Source organism: Papilio xuthus, unplaced genomic scaffold (assembly GCF_000836235.2).
Source record: "Papilio xuthus unplaced genomic scaffold, Pxut_1.1 DF826938.1, whole genome shotgun sequence".
Classification (NCBI taxonomy): domain Eukaryota; kingdom Metazoa; phylum Arthropoda; class Insecta; order Lepidoptera; family Papilionidae; genus Papilio; species Papilio xuthus.
Window position 1 is genome coordinate 4,155,632 of NW_013531711.1, and position 17,860 is coordinate 4,173,491.

General features: G+C 31.1%; 3 protein-coding genes and 1 non-coding gene across 5 annotated transcripts; 3 read left to right on the plus strand and 1 right to left on the minus strand.

Moving 5' to 3' along the window:
• Positions 1 to 8,778: 8,778 nt before the first annotated feature.
• TRNAM-CAU (transfer RNA methionine (anticodon CAU)) lies at positions 8,779 to 8,851 on the plus strand. Its single transcript has one exon. It is a non-coding gene; the product is annotated as a tRNA-Met (tRNA).
• Positions 8,852 to 10,688: 1,837 nt separating this feature from the next.
• On the plus strand, positions 10,689 to 15,960 carry LOC106121631 (uncharacterized). 2 transcript variants are annotated; one of them, XM_013317349.1, is made up of 4 exons: positions 10,689 to 10,754; positions 14,025 to 14,354; positions 14,937 to 15,129; positions 15,643 to 15,960. In XM_013317349.1, exons 2-4 carry the CDS (start codon positions 14,136 to 14,138, stop codon positions 15,951 to 15,953), a joined length of 723 nt encoding a protein of 240 aa, XP_013172803.1. In that variant the 5' UTR covers positions 10,689 to 10,754; positions 14,025 to 14,135; the 3' UTR covers positions 15,954 to 15,960. The 2 variants fall into 2 exon arrangements, with proteins under 2 accessions (XP_013172803.1, XP_013172804.1); XM_013317350.1 differs by lacking the exon at positions 10,689 to 10,754 and adding an exon at positions 10,766 to 10,788 and having other exon boundaries at positions 14,076 to 14,354.
• On the plus strand, positions 12,165 to 13,538 carry LOC106121630 (uncharacterized). Its single transcript, XM_013317348.1, has 3 exons — positions 12,165 to 12,508; positions 12,810 to 12,999; positions 13,201 to 13,538. Exons 1-3 carry the CDS (start codon positions 12,248 to 12,250, stop codon positions 13,473 to 13,475), a joined length of 726 nt encoding a protein of 241 aa, XP_013172802.1. The 5' UTR covers positions 12,165 to 12,247; the 3' UTR covers positions 13,476 to 13,538.
• A 343-nt stretch (positions 15,961 to 16,303) lies between the features above and the next one.
• On the minus strand, positions 16,304 to 17,832 carry LOC106121640 (uncharacterized). The gene is made up of 3 exons (XM_013317359.1): positions 17,427 to 17,832; positions 16,959 to 17,148; positions 16,304 to 16,720 (listed from the first exon to the last, which is right to left on the minus strand). The coding sequence occupies exons 1-3, from the start codon at positions 17,667 to 17,669 to the stop codon at positions 16,413 to 16,415; spliced, it is 741 nt and encodes a 246-aa protein (XP_013172813.1). The 5' UTR covers positions 17,670 to 17,832; the 3' UTR covers positions 16,304 to 16,412.
• Between the last annotated feature and the right edge of the window lie 28 nt (positions 17,833 to 17,860).

Below are 17,860 nucleotides of genomic sequence, written 5' to 3' on the forward strand. Positions count from 1 at the left end.
CTGAACAAATTACATTTTTAACTGTAAAGTTAAAAATGTATTTGCTTCGATTAGTTTCCTTCGGTAACGAAGGAAACTAATCGAAGCAAATACAAGGAAAAGTCCTTAAAATCCAACACAAGTTAGGTAAGATGTTTTTATGGAAACCCAATTTGTGAAATCATCGCCATAGCTTTGGTATTTTATTATCTTGTTATCTTTTATAGCTGAGGCGTAACTTACTGCTTATTGAGGCCAAACAAAATACTTTTATGTCGAAAATTAACAAGTAACTATCGTAGGTGTTTGCTAAGAAATTCTACAGAATTTACACATTATAGGGATTCTAATTGTCCAGCAGAAAATTAGTTATTGCCAACAAGATGGCCACGTGTTCTGAAAGAATGAAGAATTCTTAATTTTAAATAGTTTTATAGAGGAAATTGGCTTCAAAATAGCTTTAACATTGTGATCTATTTAAATTGTTACGAGTTCTTAATTGGAATTTGTTTAACAGGTACACTGCGAGGCAATTTATTTCGTGGATGTAATTCGAAGCGGGCGCGTGAGTTTTGATGCTCGTAAATTATTCCGCTGTTAACTCTTAAACTATTGTTTCCTTACATAATTTCAGAATCGTGAAATAGTATTTTACGACTAATTTATATGAAAACTGAGCCATTTTACTTAGTTTAATGTAAAAAGAATACAAGTTTAACATGATTTAAAAACTAAAACATCGTTAAAACTATATCGATCCGGGCCTATTTTAACTACACAAGGAGGTCACGATGATTTTTAAAATTAAAATTAGTAGAAGTACATGAAGGAATCTGGCGTGAGGATTAACTCCAATAAATAAAATCTATTTCTTTATTTATAATGCACAATATAAATTTAATACATTAATCAAAGAATAAACAAGTTGCTTCTTGTTCAGTTGCTTGTTAAGTTTGAGTTTCAGAAACTCATGTGTACAGCTGGGAGTGTGTGTACAGTCAGCTACATGATTATGTATAAACTTACAAAGCTTCAGAAAGTTCAATAAATATATATGCATGTATCCATCCTTATGCTTATATAAATACATGCTAATAACGAATAACGAAGGTGTATACAACGTTTTGAAATTTTGTAAATGCTTACATATTTATGCAGCTGACTGTACTGCGCAAGTTGCTCAAACCAAGTTACCTTGCAAAGTGTGAACATGTGTACACCCAACTTGGTATAACTACACCTCTACCTGCACGTACTCGTAAAATTTTAAATAAAAATAATAAAATAACTTTAAAATGCCCAATAATAACTTTCTAGAAAGATTAAGGTTGACTGAGAATAACTTAAGTTTTATTAAAAGAACATGGACTGAATGATTTGGAGTAATTCAATTATTATATTTTAGTTATTTACTAGTATTATAAACAGTGTTTAACATTCGAATTATCTGCTCACTAGTTAATACATAGAAATGTAAAAGTTAAAACTGGTTAAGAGTATATAGTAGCAAAGTTAGCAAAAAAGCAAAACTATTGAATCTTAGAGAAGGAAAAAAATGCTACGAGTTTTTCTTATATGTATCAATAGTTATATGAAGAATGGTTCATCAAACGCGAGTCCTGATAAAGCGGGGAATCAGTATAAACGTGACAAGAATTTTGCAAAAACGCTTTATGCAATCACTTTGATTTTTTTGGAATCATAAGTGAACATAAATCTGAATGGACCAGGAAAATGTATAAAAATACATACTTCAAATATTTTTTCCTGCTTTGTAGAACACGCAGTTGTTAAAAGATTTAAGGGGAAAAAATTGGTATTAGATTTATCGGTTCATTAATTTTTTAAATCATATAGAATTACTATTTATTGCTTAACAATTTTCTATTGTCGCTTGTAAACTAAGCCTATTTCAATAACATAAAAAAATGGTAGAATTTATTAAATTGAAGCTTTCCAATTTAGATTTAGTTCTAGTTTATAACGAGGCTTTTAAACTATAAACTATTAGTACTAACTGTTGAAGCAATTCGTGAGGGGCGGCGCAAACTTTTAATAATCACTCGAGTCCCATCAACGTTTAGTGCGCGCATAACTTGTTTAGTGAACTTAGATGCGCTTCAGGGCTGCAAGATGTTGCATAACATCGTCCTTACCACATCATCTTGACGTAGTACATTACATTACTTATTACATAGCATGTTAGTTATATAATAATTTCCCTCGACTAACTTTCAATAAATACGGTATTCGAATTTGGAGAATTTTGATGTTTTTGTCGAGCGTCGGTGGCTCAGTGGTCAAGCACTTGACTTGCAATCTGCAGGTCCTGGGTTCGAATCCCGCCATTTACCAATGTGTTTTTCGATTTACATATGTACATTTATCCGATGTTCTTACGGTGAAGGAAAACATCGTGATGCAACCTGCACATATCTGAGAAGTAATTGAAAGATATGTGTGAAGTCAACCAACCCGCACTTGGCCAGCGTGGTTGTCTATGGCCTAATCACCCTTTACTTGGGGTAGGCTCTGAGCCCCTCGGTGGGGACGTATAGTGAGCTGATGATGATGATGTTTTAAATGACAAAATTCTTTCGGAAAAATCTCTTTGTACATTTACATACATTGCATACATATTTATAAAACTTTAAAAATCTTATTCTAATCAATACATCCTGTAATATTTGACTGTTTCAAAATGATATACAGTATACTAAACACGACCGTAATCAAAAATCTATGGTAAATAAAAAAAGTTCATCTCGCCTTTGCCACGAAGCACAATGGCTTCGAAATTGCATTCCGCTTTCTGTTATTAAGAATCGTTCAAAGGCGAACGCAATTGCAATGATAACGAAATAAGAGGGGATCGGAAGGAGCTTTGTACAATCAGTGCCATTTATTCTTCAACGTGCAGGCTAAAGGGGACACGTATCTTGTCCACGTTAATTCTAATAACTAAGGTTTTTGTGCAATTCGTTTGAAATATAATATTGAAACTAAATATAAATAAAGCAACTAAATTTCTTTTGGTGACAAATTCACTTGTAGGAGAGAAAAATATACAGTGAAAAGGAATTATAATTGTTTTATTGTCTCGACTTGAAACAATAATCGATAAAGGCGACTGAACAAATGCATCCAATTCATATTTAAGTTTTATCTACCGTAAACACTGATCTATATAAATAGATTAACTACTACGTAATTATTTGAAAATGACAGATTTCTTTTGTTCCATACCGACTCAAACACGCATATTAAAGTTCTTGACAGGACATTCTGTCTGTTATTACTTCCTATTATCATCACCGCTACCAACCGCAAGCGGCAGCGTCAAAACGGCGAAAATCAAATAGGCACCAAATATCACACCTTATAGCCTGGCCATGTACAGAGGTCGGTGACTGTAAATATATTGGAATTTATAGTCAGTAGATTCACTAATTATAAGACTTTTAAAAGTTATATTAATGCCTAAATATGACGTAAAGCCATTTCTTCAAGTTAAGTCCTTGTAGTATTAAGAAGTTTGCGAACCCCTGACAACTGTCAATTCGTGTTATTCACTCTACGTCGAACTGTAGTCCCACTTGATGTAGGGTGAATACTACGTGCTATAAATATATCTACTTTATCACTTGATTTAACACTTACTAGTAAGTAAATTTACACATTAGTAGTAGATAATCTAGTATAAAAGATATGTTTTTAAATCAATTAAATAAAAAAAAAATGAAATTCGCGAACCGCCGCAAACCGCAAAAAATCATTTAAATTAGAAATCACTAGTAAATAACTTAAATTTAGTTTAAAAAATCTAAAAGAATCCGACTATTTGAGGCCCTAATAGATAAAATAGCGACATGTATTATCAACTTTTTAAAACACATTTTAATATACACTAAATAGTCGGGTAATAAAATCTATTTACTGTCTAATTTACAGTACTCAAAGAACCTGTAGTATTACAAACTAATTTATTATACTTCATTGGTAAAGGTATAATATTTTCCGATATTGAGTGTTGATATAAGATAGGCTTTTGCTTTAAATGGAATCCTGCATCCGCGGGCTTATTAATTGTTCAACACCGACTATTGCTGTCTCATAAATCTCCGTCGACTTAACGTCGGCACTGTGAAATATTAACCGCACGCCGCTTTTGACGCCTCCTAGTGCTACAGCAACTAAATAATATAACACTCTTGTTTTAAGAGCAATCAAATTTATTACATTGTACTTTGCTTTGAATATTCCATTGTTGGAAATATACAGAAACGAATATTAGTAAATCTTTCAAAATCGGTTTGCATTTATTATAATAAGCCAAAGTTTACGCAACAAATGTACAGTTAGAATGTTTTAACCTTATACTAACCTTACCTTAACTATACATTTAATAGAACTAAATAAAAATGCTTTTTTCAAATGTAATTTATAAAAATGCAAAAGCATGCAAATACAGGGGTCTAGGCTCAGAATAATATTTTGTCACATTCGGCGTCGAGACCATTTGTCCGTGTGGTCCTAGAGCTTTAAGACTTTTTAAGGACGTATCCAAAAAATTAATCGACATCACAGGGGACCAAAGAGCTGGCAGCTACCTCGGACATAGAATTAGTTTAGCTATCCAAAGGAGGAACGCTGCCAGTATCTTCGGGACCTTGCCCAAAGGGACTCCTTTTAATAATATATTTTAGTAAATTATTCGTTTTTAATTGCTATTAGAGTTGAAAATTTAAATGTGTAAATATGAAATCTATATCTATTGTTTGTAGCCTGTCCATTTATTATAATTTCATTTATAAATAAGCACGTTTTGAAAAACGTCAAATTTTTAAATTAATTTCTTGTGGTTCGTAGTAAAAAAAGTTAATGAAAGACGTCACCTTAGGATAGCGGCCTTTATATGACGGTAGCTTCCAAAGAGGAAATTGCGGAAAAGATTCCCTATCTCGAATAGATGAATAATTTTATATTTTCAGGTTAACTTTATTTTTGTACAACCTTGAATCGTTAGTAACTATAATCTAGATTTATGAATGTAGAGTTTTGTTTAACAATGTTCATACGAAAACAATACCTATATTCATAAAAATAAAAACTTAAGAATTAAAATAAACTAATTAATATTTAACAAATTAACGTATTCATGGAAAAGGCAATAAATTAAAAAAATCTCCATAAAAACAATCATTAGGTCAGTTTAAAAGTTTGTATAGACAACTTTTAATTTTATATTATAGAATTATTAAAATTATAGCAGGCTCAGCTGTATTATTAAAAATTCTCTTTTAGCATATTGCAATATTAACATATAAAGTGATACGCAAAATAATTAAAGCAGAACAATCCAGCAAATGAGAGTACAAAGCTGTGTGCATTAGGAGTATACGTGCTCGAAAATTATAGCAATTACCATATAAACATACTTGGGCTAGCTTTAGCTTTGTGTTCGACCACACCTTGGCATAAAAAAATATTATAAAAAACAATAAAAAATCACGTGTCACGATGTTGGTACTGTGTAGTTTCAATGTACCAACCAAATCTACATGCAGTTTTTACTTTGTTAAATTCGTAAAATAAATTTTACGTATTAATAATAGGCAAATTAGTACTATTCGTGCGAAGTCGGGCGTATAATTATTTTAGTTTTATTAAAGATTTACGTAAGGTCAATGTCTTAAATCTATTTTATCAAAGAAATATAGTTAACAATGAACTTAAGATAGGGGAGAACTTCTATCTTATAAGTTTGAGGTAAGTTATTCACCCCAATGTCAATTGAGGTTGGGACGAAGACAGCGCATTCACTACGTAGAGAAAGTGAAAATACATATACCAGGGTATGCATATGTTTTGAATAGATAACTTAAGAATCTCTATGGAATTATGGATTATGGAAAAGACTAATTTTTCGTTTCATTTAAAGACTTTGTAATGTACTTTAAAAGTTATTTAAATAAATTTAAGACACACTTCTTTATGTAGTTCGATATTGTAGACGTATAATATACGATGATATGAAAAGAGTTCTCATAAATAATGGCACCAAATTGGCACAATAATTAAAATTAAAATGGATTACGTAATATCTAAGAGTTGGAATCCTTGAACAATTTTCAGTAATAATTAATTCTTTGATAAAGAATGGTATTGGAATTTCTTAATAAGATTCCCGGCATTCTCGGTATCACAAGATTAAATTGATGAACTGCTCCACTTACCTCACGCTGGCGCCACTGAAAAAAATAGGGGAAAATTTAATAAAAATGCCTGCATATGTTAATGTGGAATGTATTGGGTATAACTATATCTATACGTATACTTCGTCGATACGCACTTTTTTTTAAGAAACAAAAGAATTTCGACTTTATATTTTACGGTATTTAAACCGATTATCATATTGGGAGAAGTTACAATAAGTCGTGCGCCAAATTATATTTGTTTGTAAATATTGAATATGCGGAGTTATTTAATAGAACTGACCGTTTATTTTGGCCTTAGAGGTTTACACCTTCTGCGGATGTTGTATATGTATGTTCTGTATATGTTAGCACTAGGTAGCCCTAGCAAATGTATCTTACGTAATGAATGCGACAATAGAAATAATAAAAGAATAATAACGAATAAGCCTTGACTTGAATGAAAATAACAATGCAAATGAATTAACAATGGACTAGGTTCTGTTGGCGCTTGGAGTAACTGAAAAAACAAAACGCTTCATAGAGGATCTTTAAAAAAGCTTTTCCTCTTTTGCCCGATTAACAGGAGGGTAGATTTTCTATGTATGATTATTACGAACCTTTTCCAACGTCGGTGTAATGTTTAATACTGCTTGTGATTGTTGTTATTCCAGAATTAAGTCGACTATAGTTCAAACATTTCAAATTTTATAACATTTTTTCACATTAAATATCACATTTGAAAGTACATAACGCACAAAGTATATAATGTACGACAATTACTATTTGATATATTCACAGAAATAAAATGGAAATAAGAAGGTAGTAAATATTGTCAAAGAGTAAAGCTTGCTTATTACTATGTATTGCGAGTACTTCTAGAGGAACCTAATTGTGCTGCCATCTATTGGCGGGCATAGAGTATATACATAATATGTGTTGGTTAGTATTGTTTTTTTTTTATTTACTCTGTAAACATAAATTATTATTATATATTTTTTAAAATATTTTATTTATATTTAGATAGTCTTTTTATCTCTAAAGCAAACAGTAAATTAAATGTAAATGTAATTTTACAAAAAAATTTATAAAATCAAAATAATGTATCAATGTATTTTTAAATACCGATATTTAAAATATAACCTCAAATTTTCCGATATTAATGGTTTTTCTTTTATAACGTTATTAAAAAAAATTGAAATAATAAAGTATGCAAAAATGTAACATCTTTTTTATTGTAATTTCTTTAAATATTTTTCTACGAAATAAATAGTAAGTATTTTTTTCTTTTTTTTTACCTAAATATTAATAGTCTGTGTAAACAAGGAAATAAAACTAGAGAAAAATGATACCGGCAAGAAAATTTTGGGGAGGTGTTGAAATGACTCTCATGGGAATTCTTAGTCGGGAATTCGGTTGTTTTGTTTCGGTTTTATTGCGCAGTCACATTTATGTGAATACCTTTAATATTTTGTGCGTGTGTATACTTTATTGTTTTATTATATTATTTATACCGTAACTTTAGTGGTTTAATAATTAAAATGAACTATTTGACAAATGAAACGTTAATTTATTTGTGTGTGTTGTGTGTATTAAACTTCTGGATGCCGAGGAAGATTTCTTCGTGTCGGTAAGTAGGTAATATTAAGTATTTCCTTCTTGTATGTGTTTTACTTATAACAATTACGTGGTTGAAATAGTTTGTAATAATATGAAGTAGATTGAAGGTATTTTAAATAACCTCAAACTATTATGCGACTAAATTTGAGAGTCACTGAAAAACTGGCGACGTACATTTATGACTCAATAAATTTAGTACAGCATGGTGTACAATTTATATTGGAGCGTTGTACTTTTATTACTAAAGCTATGGCAGCTGCAAAGTTTATTGATGCAATTGTTAGTGATACATTGAAGCAATTTTATAACTGGACATTGTTAACACTTTTACTGCGTTATTCAACACGTATTCATGTTTCTCGTTCATCAATCACGTTTCCGATATATTCAACCAATTAGGGTAACGCGAGAAAGACTTATTTGCTCTACGTAAGCGTATTTTTTAAATAACGGAAAACCTTGATATAGACTTGGTTGATATTGATGAGGCTTTTCTTAATAAAAAGTGGCTAAGTAAAAGTCAAAAGATAAACGTATTATTAATATAGCTACATAACACTGTGTTATAATGGAAATTTAACAAAAGAATGATATGTTTTTAATTTGTTAATCGTTTGATTTGCGTACGTATTTACTTAGAGCGTGAGATAATAAGGAGAGGCGTTGATTATAAGAAATAAATTTAAGTGTTATGTAAACGTTTTCTGCAAATTATTTGAGCAACGGGTACCTGAATGTTTGAAAGTAAGATGATAAGATGTATTATGATCCTATTCCTGTAAAGTAGTAAAATATAAAGGAGAGTTTCCCTCGCTTTTATTGCTTTATAAGCGTAGGAGCACGAAATATAAAATTTGCTACGAAAACTCACTAAATGGAACCTAACTTTATTAAAAACCATCATAATTACTTATGGCATAATCACGTAACAATGACAAGTTTTATCTTGCAACATATATACTTAATATTCCCGTAGACCTATATAGCCTCGGTGGCGCAGTAGGCAGCGCGTAAGTCTCATAATCTTAAGGTCGTGAGTTCGATCCTCACCCGGGGCATATCTTTTGTAACATATTCTCGGTTATGCGGTTAGCATACATCTTGGTTTCTTCATTGCTCAACAAAATAGGTCGTGCCTGGAATCAAATATGTTTATAGATATCTACGAAGTTTCACGTCTAGTTAACCCCATGCTTTGTGATATTGTTTTTTTAATTAGTTAAATATGCCGCTAAAAATTAAACAACATAGGAATATAAGTCTATAATTACATTTGCTAGTGGTAGGGGATTTTATGATTATTTTAATTATGTCTGTCCCCGTGGATGCGTATTGATAAAGTGCCGAAGTTCAACTTCAGGTGTCGATCATTAATCTTCCCGCCGCCGCGCGCGCCAACAACTTTAAGAATGTTAATTTGAACTTTCGGCTCCGATCTTCATCTCAAGTATGAGCAAAGAATTCTTCATTATTTCATAAAATATCCTATCGGAAATGAACGCTGCTTTACTTTCAATGTTACTTCTAATATCTTGGAATTTATTTTATTTATTTTCTTATAGAAGCAATAAAGTTTAACTATGAATCCGACAATCTTATACAGAACACATTGTCTTGTTTTATAGCAAAAAATTAAGGCAACAGTTTGTTTTCTTGTTCATGTTTCGACAGTGTGGACTCTCACTAATGTTACGAAACATAGAATGTCATCTGGTATGCATTACTTCTATATTACAAAGCTAAAAGATACCACAAACCGTAATACTTGGAACGTAAAACATAACAGGCTTATAAAGCCGCGACGTAATCACAAAGTTCACGACTCCAGTCCCTAAGGGGGTCGTTTCGGCCCCACGCCCCCAAATTTATTTGCACTGAGTAATTGTTTGCATTTTTCTCTTTTATTTGTTCCTTTTTCAAATAACGTACGTTTTTATTTAATCTACAATTAAATTATGTCAACTACCGTCGCCAATAAAATGTGTAATAAGAACCTTATTTCAAATAACGAGCAATTTGAAGATATTTTACAGAAAAATTGCATAGGATTTACCTTTCGTGACTTACAAATTTAGATGTAGACGTAAGTTAAGCAAAAAATTGACATTCCATTAGTGGATAAAGCTATTAATTTCGATGACATTTTGCGAAGTTTTCCGAAGAGTCTCGGTAATAAAATGCATTCGCTTGTAATGGGAGGAGGGAAGTAGGTCAGTGCTGCACCGGAGTAATTTGTCTCCTTAGGAATTCATGCCAGCGCTGTACAAACATTCTTAGCGTTCCCGCCATATTCACAAGGTGAGCAAATGTACTGAGCCATTTAATATTTTATTATTTATACTGTACATTTATTTTATACATATTACATATTGTAGTCGGGGAATTTCAGGACGCATGATACGTGAATGATGGTATAAACAATATTCTTGAGAGAAAAAGGGACGACCCAAATTAATATCAAGAAAATGATTAAAGCAAAGACGAAAGTAGACGTCTGATCATATTACACTTTATTTAATATTACTTCAGTGTTTGATTTTTACTTACAGTAATTAGAATTTAATTTGTAAGTTCATCTGAAACTGCATTAATAAGATCTAGGTAAAGATAAGGTCTGCGAATAGGTGTCATACAGTCCAAAATCATTACTCTAAACTCTTGTTCTAGTCTTGTGGTTAGATACCTACAATGTACGAAATTATAAATCGTTTGTTCAGAGATTCAGAGTGATAATGAATGTGTTAAATATTCATAAACTTGAGACATTATAGATTCAAATGCTGAAAGTAATAACAGGCAGTGCACTGAATCGTAGATTATTGCGACTCGGCTCTCTCGTATAGTATTCACCGCAGTTGTGCACGATGTCCGTTCAAATGACAGCGCTTTATTGTCGCTCCAGTCCGCGTCAGATTTCACACTAAATCTAAACCCCTCTGCTAAATAAACGAAGCACAAATTGTATTCAAATTTACACAAGAGTTTTTGTGTTCGGGTATTTTATGTTCAAATGTTATGTTTGATTTGATATATACAATGCACTTGTGTTACTTTTGCTATTGCGACTTTAATTTATGTGAAGGGTTTTTAGATTCTCATGGATTCTAAAACAAATGACAATTTATTTAAAAAAAGTACATTTAAATATATACTATTTTGTCTAACATAATCTTATATATAAAATTCTCATGTCACAATTTTCGTTCCCATACTCCTCCGAAACGGCTTGACCGATTCTCATGAAATTTTGGTAGCATATTGAGTAGGTATGAGAATTGGCCAACATCTATTTTTAATCCCGCGCGGACGGAGTCGCGGGCGACAGCAAGTACAGTACACATATAAAATATGAATATTTGGGAAACAGTATCTTCTACATAAACAAAAAAGCATCATAAAACTTTATAGCATACTTTGTCAAGTTACACACATCGATACAATTTGGAAACCAACGCATCTGTTCCTGTCGGCTTATTATGCGCGAAAACAAGACTATGCTTTCAAGTAATTCGGCTAACAGGAGGGGTCTTTTGCCTCCCACTGTACTGTTCACACGAGTTTGAACTTGATTGGGCAAAAGTTTTCAGCATCGAAATTTTGTCCTTAATATTGTTGATAAAATCGCTTTGGTTTACATTTACTATATCGACTTCTTTTATAAAATTTCTACAGTAATAGAAATATTTTTATACCTTAAAGGCTTCTGAGGATTGACTCTGAGTACCAGTTTACCATTTTCGATCTTTGGAATAGTTATTTTTTTAACGTTCATTGAATAGTAGACTCTATGTTAATTCACGCGTCTACCACTTTTGATTTATTTGGTAATAAACGCCATGAATCTCTAGACTTCGTGACTAAAGATAATTGCTTTGCGAAGAATCGAATTAATTTCTCCAGTTAGTACTTTATGGTACAGTTTGTGTTATTTATTAGATTGCCATTTTAATAAGTAGAAATTAGACTTTTTTTTTATTTAAGAGTAATGAGTTAAGAGTTCTCTTAAGAAAAAGTTACAATAAGCAGATAACATAGCATTTCTTTCTTCATATTGTTTAGAAAAAAAACATTATTGCTAGAAAAATATTTTTAATATTATTTTTAATTAGAGGTTTATGTTCTTTTTAATTCTTTTATATTTATTATGCAACATACCAGTACTGCATAAAATAAGAGTTTATAAAGACTACTATGTTATCTCAACTACCGTTTTATCTAAAAAGGTTAAATAAGGTCGTATACAAATCTTCATCTTATCTGTGGTATCAATACATTTCGTTCGATATGTTTATCTGTTCTTGTCAAAGGTTCGTGTTATATCTGTGAAGGTAAATAAAACTCTTTGGTGAAAATGTAAATATTTGGAAAACATCCAATGTCACTTTTACTTTCAGCGCCAAGAAATTTTATCAAACAAAATATAACCCTATCTTTTATCATTTTTTACCTTTATAATGGAAACTCCACCAAATATCAGTCAAGGCAATGTTGAATATAAAAGTTCACAAGATCGTATTCGAGAGTTTGTTGGAAAAGTGAAAATTATATTAGTCGATTCACCAAAAGGAATATATCTGCTTAAAAGATGGACCGCAGCCTTTATTGCGCTATCACAAATGTTTATTGGAGTAAATAATGTGATGATATTGTTCTATGCATTGAGTTTTAAATCAAACATATTAACTACGTTGCATATATTTTTATGCATGGTTGGGGTTAGTAATTATATCTAATACAGTAGAACTACGTAAATTTAGTGGTCATGTAGATTACTTTGGACTGAAGACCTCAAAGTGGACTTTAATTACAGAGTTTTGTGCTCAGAATTTTTTTCTTTAGTTTTATCATTACTACACTAGTTTCTTGTGTTGTTCTGTTTGTAAAGCGTGGTTTGATTCTTAGTCTATCGTGCGTAGAGAAGAATGGATTCATCGTGCGTTTGACGTCATCTAGTTTTATCATATACATTATAGGTTTTTTATTTCAAAATAGTAGTTGATAGTCTTGTCTTTACAGTTCCAACTATGTATTCCAATTGCGATGTTAAGTCTAAATAACTACAATGGATCAACACTTACGATGAACAGAGGCGATAGAAAATTTGAACATGTATTTTTGGGAGCATTCGGTATTTTCTGTATTATATTTGGGACTATAACAGTGCTCGCGGATAGAGGCGCAGAAACGACTACACATGCTACGTTTGGTAAACACTTACGTTTGTCGTATTTTATAGTTTTTACATAATATTTGATCTTTTTGTACTGGAATAGACATTGATTGGATACCTCTGATGACACTGGATTGTCAGATATAATAATCAAAATTAGTTTGACTGGCTGTCTTAAACACGAAGAACTATTACTCAAAATTACGCTATGAATATGTATATATTTTTTGGTTTCAGGGCACGCTGCCGCTTTTTTAATTTTGCTGAGCTGTATGACAGGATTGTGTTCTAATGGTCAAGGACTTTTTGTCATCGTTATAAAGTATGTTCATATTCTTACTGGAATATTTGGTTTTATAGCTTCGTCTCTATGTTTTACATCCGGTTTGTACAGACGTTGCATTGAAGATTGGGTTCCTGGTACGAGTGTAATTTCTTTTTTAGTAACATTCTGTTGTGTTTACACTGCTGTTATAAGTTTGGTTTCTTTTAGAAGTTTGTTTAAATATTAGGCTTTTTGTCTATTGATATAAATTATTGGACGATTTCTAATGTGTTTTTGTTTTAAAATCAGCAATGTTTTAGTAACTGTCAGTGTAGGGAATAAATAATGTAAATGTATTTAATTTTAAAGCGCTCGCTGAAATTTGGCATACATATAGAATATAGTATGAAGGTCCCATAGGCTACTAAATGTTTGTTTTCTTATTGCGCGCGGACGGAGTCGCGGTCGCCAGCTAGTTATGAATAAAACTAGGTCAACCTACTGCGATTAAAGCTAAATCATAATTAATTGCAATAATGTTATCAGATTCTAAGACAAGCTTTACAAATACTACTTATCAAGAATACGTGAGAAACCTTATCTATACGTTTGCCGCGGGGATACGAAATATAATGTTGACTACTAGAGATAGCAAAAGAAACTCGTATTACGATTTGCCTTTCAATATGTTGTAATATGAACAGAGAATAGATTTCGATTAGTTTCAGAAACCTTAAGGTTTTAATTTACTAAAAAATTCAAAAGCAAATCGAGTAACTTGCTTTTTTTTTTCTAGTAAATAGCAAGGAGTAGAGTTTTAAATCTTAATCTTCGGGTATTGTTCAAGAATATGTGAGACTGATTCTTCGTTTTTATATCGTGAAGTGTAATTAAAAGTATTGTGACTATGGAGAGGGCTAACCTTTTAGACTCAGAAGTTCGATATGAAGAACAAAGTGTCAGTGAAGTTCAAAGTCACACGACATTACGGTTAACAGTTCGTGGGTGTTTAAACTCAGCGGCTCATATGTTGATTGGTGCTAACGTATTTGTGGCATTATGGTTTTCATTTAAATCAACTCCAATAAGTGCATTTCAGTTACATGTTGGATTATGTGTAGTTGGGGTAAGTGTCATTTATTTTATTGGACAATTATTTAATTTTGATACCAAAATGTACATTTTTAAATTCTATGTTATAGTTTGATTTGGTGTAACCTTAACAAAATATTGTGTAAAACATAGCAGATTCTATACATTTTATAATTTATTGTGTATAGAATATTCTTAAGCAGTGCCAAATAATGTCACACGTTAAATTGACGTTTTTTTTAAATTTTATCGTACGATAAAGTAACGCCATCTAGTTGTAACAAAAACAATCTATGTATTATTAAGTTAAAACGAGATGGCACCACATTCGAAAGTTTGTCTAACTGCCAGTCTTTTATCAATGCTTATCATTGATAGTGTTATCTATTCAATAAATCATTGAGCTTGCGAAAAAATATTTTTCCCGGATGACATAAGCGTTGCTTTATCGTGAGATATTATTTTGGAGATAAGGTCTGATAAAACAATTGGACTCACTTATATCGATTTATTTATTGGCATAAATATAAACAAGTTAGATTTTCGTCTGATGTTGAGATATATCTGAACAAAAACCTTACAAGAATAGGTACAATCAAATAATCTTCCTTTTCAGTACCAATTGCTAATGTCGCATGCTATTCTTTCACTAAACGAAGACAATACGTGGTCGTCTCGATTGCCAGTTCTATACAGAATGCGCCTACATGTAGCTTTACAAATAATTGGATCAGTACTGGCGATAGCTGGCTCTGTAATTATGATGATGGAGAAATCTGTTAACTTTACATCAGTTCATGGAAAACTTGGTATGATTGATTACGGTATAATTTTTAATTTTATTTCTTAATCAGTTTAGTTTCCATAGTTAGTATAAACTAGACGCCCACGACTTCATCCGCGCTTAATTAAAAAATAATTAGTGGTCTTTGTGTTTTTTTAGGCTATGTTCTACATCTATGCCAAATTTCAGCGAGATCTATGCAGTCGTTCTGGAGATACCTTCAAAAAAACATCCATCCATCCATCAAAACATTCGCAATTATAAAATTAGTAAGAAGAAAGATAATGATATTTCACTGAATGTGACATGTTATTCTTACTTTACAAAACGCTATAAATTATACATAGGCAAACCATTTGCCAGAAAGGTTTTGTTTGATTCGTAATTTGTCACTTCCTTTGAATTTTAAATGTTGCTGTCTTCAGATTAGACAATATCATAGCAATTATTGTTAATTTTAACCAACTTTAAAATAATTTACTCTAATATTTAATAAAATAAGTGTTAAATAATATTATATTGAGGATTATTGTTTCAGCATTAGCGGCGTTAATATTTACCAGTGTCAGCCTTATCAATGGAACAATCTCGTTCTTTTCAAACGGACGAAGGAATACAATTAAGATTGCAAAAATGAATCATGTACTTTGTGGAACGGCCGCTTTTGTGATATCATCAGTATGCTTATGTTTTGGTTATTATAAAAATTCATTTAAAAAATGGGCTTCTCATGATGTAGCAATAGTGATGATTTCTATAACATGTCTTTATACTGCAATTGTTGTAATAAGACCCGGGAAAACATTTATAAGAAAGTTTTTAAATGTATTCAAAATTAAGGTTTGTTAATATAGTGTTTTTTAATATTGTTACTATACTCAATCTTAGTTTAAGATGTGATTGATTTTTACTTTTAATATTTTTTATGATGGACAGTTATAACAATGCTATATGTGTATTTAAGTCGATTTTATTTAGTTGGATTTATTAGGTAAACATCACCTTATATAAAATCTATTCCAGAGAATAACAGACTTATATACTATTGGAAAAATGAAAGTAAACATTGAATATAAGTATATAATGTTGATTTTGTGATACATTATTTCTTTTAAAATACTTTTTTTTAAATATGAAAGTAGAGTTACAAAATGTTATAATTTTATTACAATATTAAAACTGATATATGAATTTGAGATTCCTTTTTTTATTGGTAGTTCAAAGTACAATAAAATAATAAGATAAAAAGTATTTTTTTTTATCTATGAGTAATTACTAATGCATTTTAAGAATCCGAAATAAATAGCTTCATTTTTTAACAACTGTAGCTGCTTTTTTGAAGAATGTTACCAATGGGTTTGTTAATATTATAAAACCGAAGATTCCAGTAAATGCTATTAGGGCGTTCGTAAAATCTTCTGACGCCCAACTTCTAAAGAATTGTTTATCAAAACCGTAGCAAAGACTGATACATGCAGCACCAAATGCTACTATTCCAAAACAAATGTGTGTTAGTTTGGAAATAGAACCATTGAAAATACGTCGCCATTCGTAAGCGTATAACGATGTAAGACCATTTAGAAGACAGGCAACTGTGAATACCATTGCTACCAATGCTGAAAAAGAAATACAAAACAAATTAACACGTATAAAGATGATCAGGAATCAACATTATATTTCTAGATTGATCTGAAAACTAAGACAAACGTAACAATAATGTATTTACTTCATAAATAGATAATGAACAAAGTTTAAATTGACAATTAATATGTCGTTTTTCAAGTCAACTTGACTTATATAATCTAGGGAAGTTGCCCAAGAAATATTAGTTAACTATAAGTAGTAATGTCTTACCGAATTGTCCATGATATGTGTTCCAATGTACTGTTTTATCGAGTATCTTAATAAAGGATCCAGCTAAAGCGAGTCCGGATCCCAGAATTTGTAAGATCCAGTGCGCGCGGCGTTTATCCACAAGTCTCATCTTTGAAGACCAGCCGCTGCCGGATAGACTAAGAATAGATTGAGCCATAAGCAGTTGGTACTGAAAAAAATAGAGCACTAAATTAAAAATTTATTAATTTTTGTTTTTGATTTCTTCGTCGCTTAAATTCGGTTTTTGAATTGTTAGTGTCCGGGTTCATCGAATCTTATAACATCTAAACTATAAATTTAAATAAATAGATTACGTACGTAAATAACATGTTATTTACAGTTTTATTGAAGGACACATTTTGGTCACAGGTCAGAACCTGTGACCAAAATGTGTCCTTCAATGTCTTTCTTAATCTGTTAGAAATATATTATAAAAAAATAACTTACCCCAATTACACAGAGCACAATATGTAACGGAGTAGCTCCCAAAGGCAAACCATTCCGTAAAGCAAATAACAAGGAAATCCCGACTACAGTACCAATTAAAATGTTAGCTAACAGATTCAAAGTTGATTGAAAAATATACAAATTATAATTGACTTCTTGTCCCGGTAAGTTTTGACTTTTATTTTCTCTCGTCACCATTTCTGGGTCGGGAGTGAAATTTGTTTCTACAGTATTGGGCGCCATTTCAAATGTTTGAACTATAAATGTTTCCGCTTAACTGTGTAACTGGGAAATATATCATGAATATATAGGTGATACAAAGTAGATAGTATGTGAATGACTTTATCAGTATCGATTGAAGGAATGCGTCGATGATAAATTTTTGTTAGTTCTACATTCATTAAAAAACCGCAAATTTACAATCAGATTAAAAT

Coding starts and splice junctions, on each gene's coding strand:
- LOC106121640 (XM_013317359.1), bottom strand. CDS start 17,669: ATGGCGCCCAATACTGTAGAAACAAATTTCACTCCCGACCCAGAAATG. Junction 17,149..17,426: donor TTGTGCTCTGTGTAATTGGG/GTAAGTTATTTT, acceptor TATTTTTTTCAG/TACCAACTGCTTATGGCTCA. Junction 16,721..16,958: donor CACATATCATGGACAATTCG/GTAAGACATTAC, acceptor TTTCTTTTTCAG/CATTGGTAGCAATGGTATTC.
- LOC106121630 (XM_013317348.1), top strand. CDS start 12,248: ATGGAAACTCCACCAAATATCAGTCAAGGCAATGTTGAATATAAAAGT. Junction 12,509..12,809: donor TATTTTTATGCATGGTTGGG/GTTAGTAATTAT, acceptor TTGTCTTTACAG/TTCCAACTATGTATTCCAAT. Junction 13,000..13,200: donor GACTACACATGCTACGTTTG/GTAAACACTTAC, acceptor TTTTGGTTTCAG/GGCACGCTGCCGCTTTTTTA.
- LOC106121631 (XM_013317349.1), top strand. CDS start 14,136: ATGGAGAGGGCTAACCTTTTAGACTCAGAAGTTCGATATGAAGAACAA. Junction 14,355..14,936: donor TTGGATTATGTGTAGTTGGG/GTAAGTGTCATT, acceptor CTTCCTTTTCAG/TACCAATTGCTAATGTCGCA. Junction 15,130..15,642: donor ATCAGTTCATGGAAAACTTG/GTATGATTGATT, acceptor TTATTGTTTCAG/CATTAGCGGCGTTAATATTT.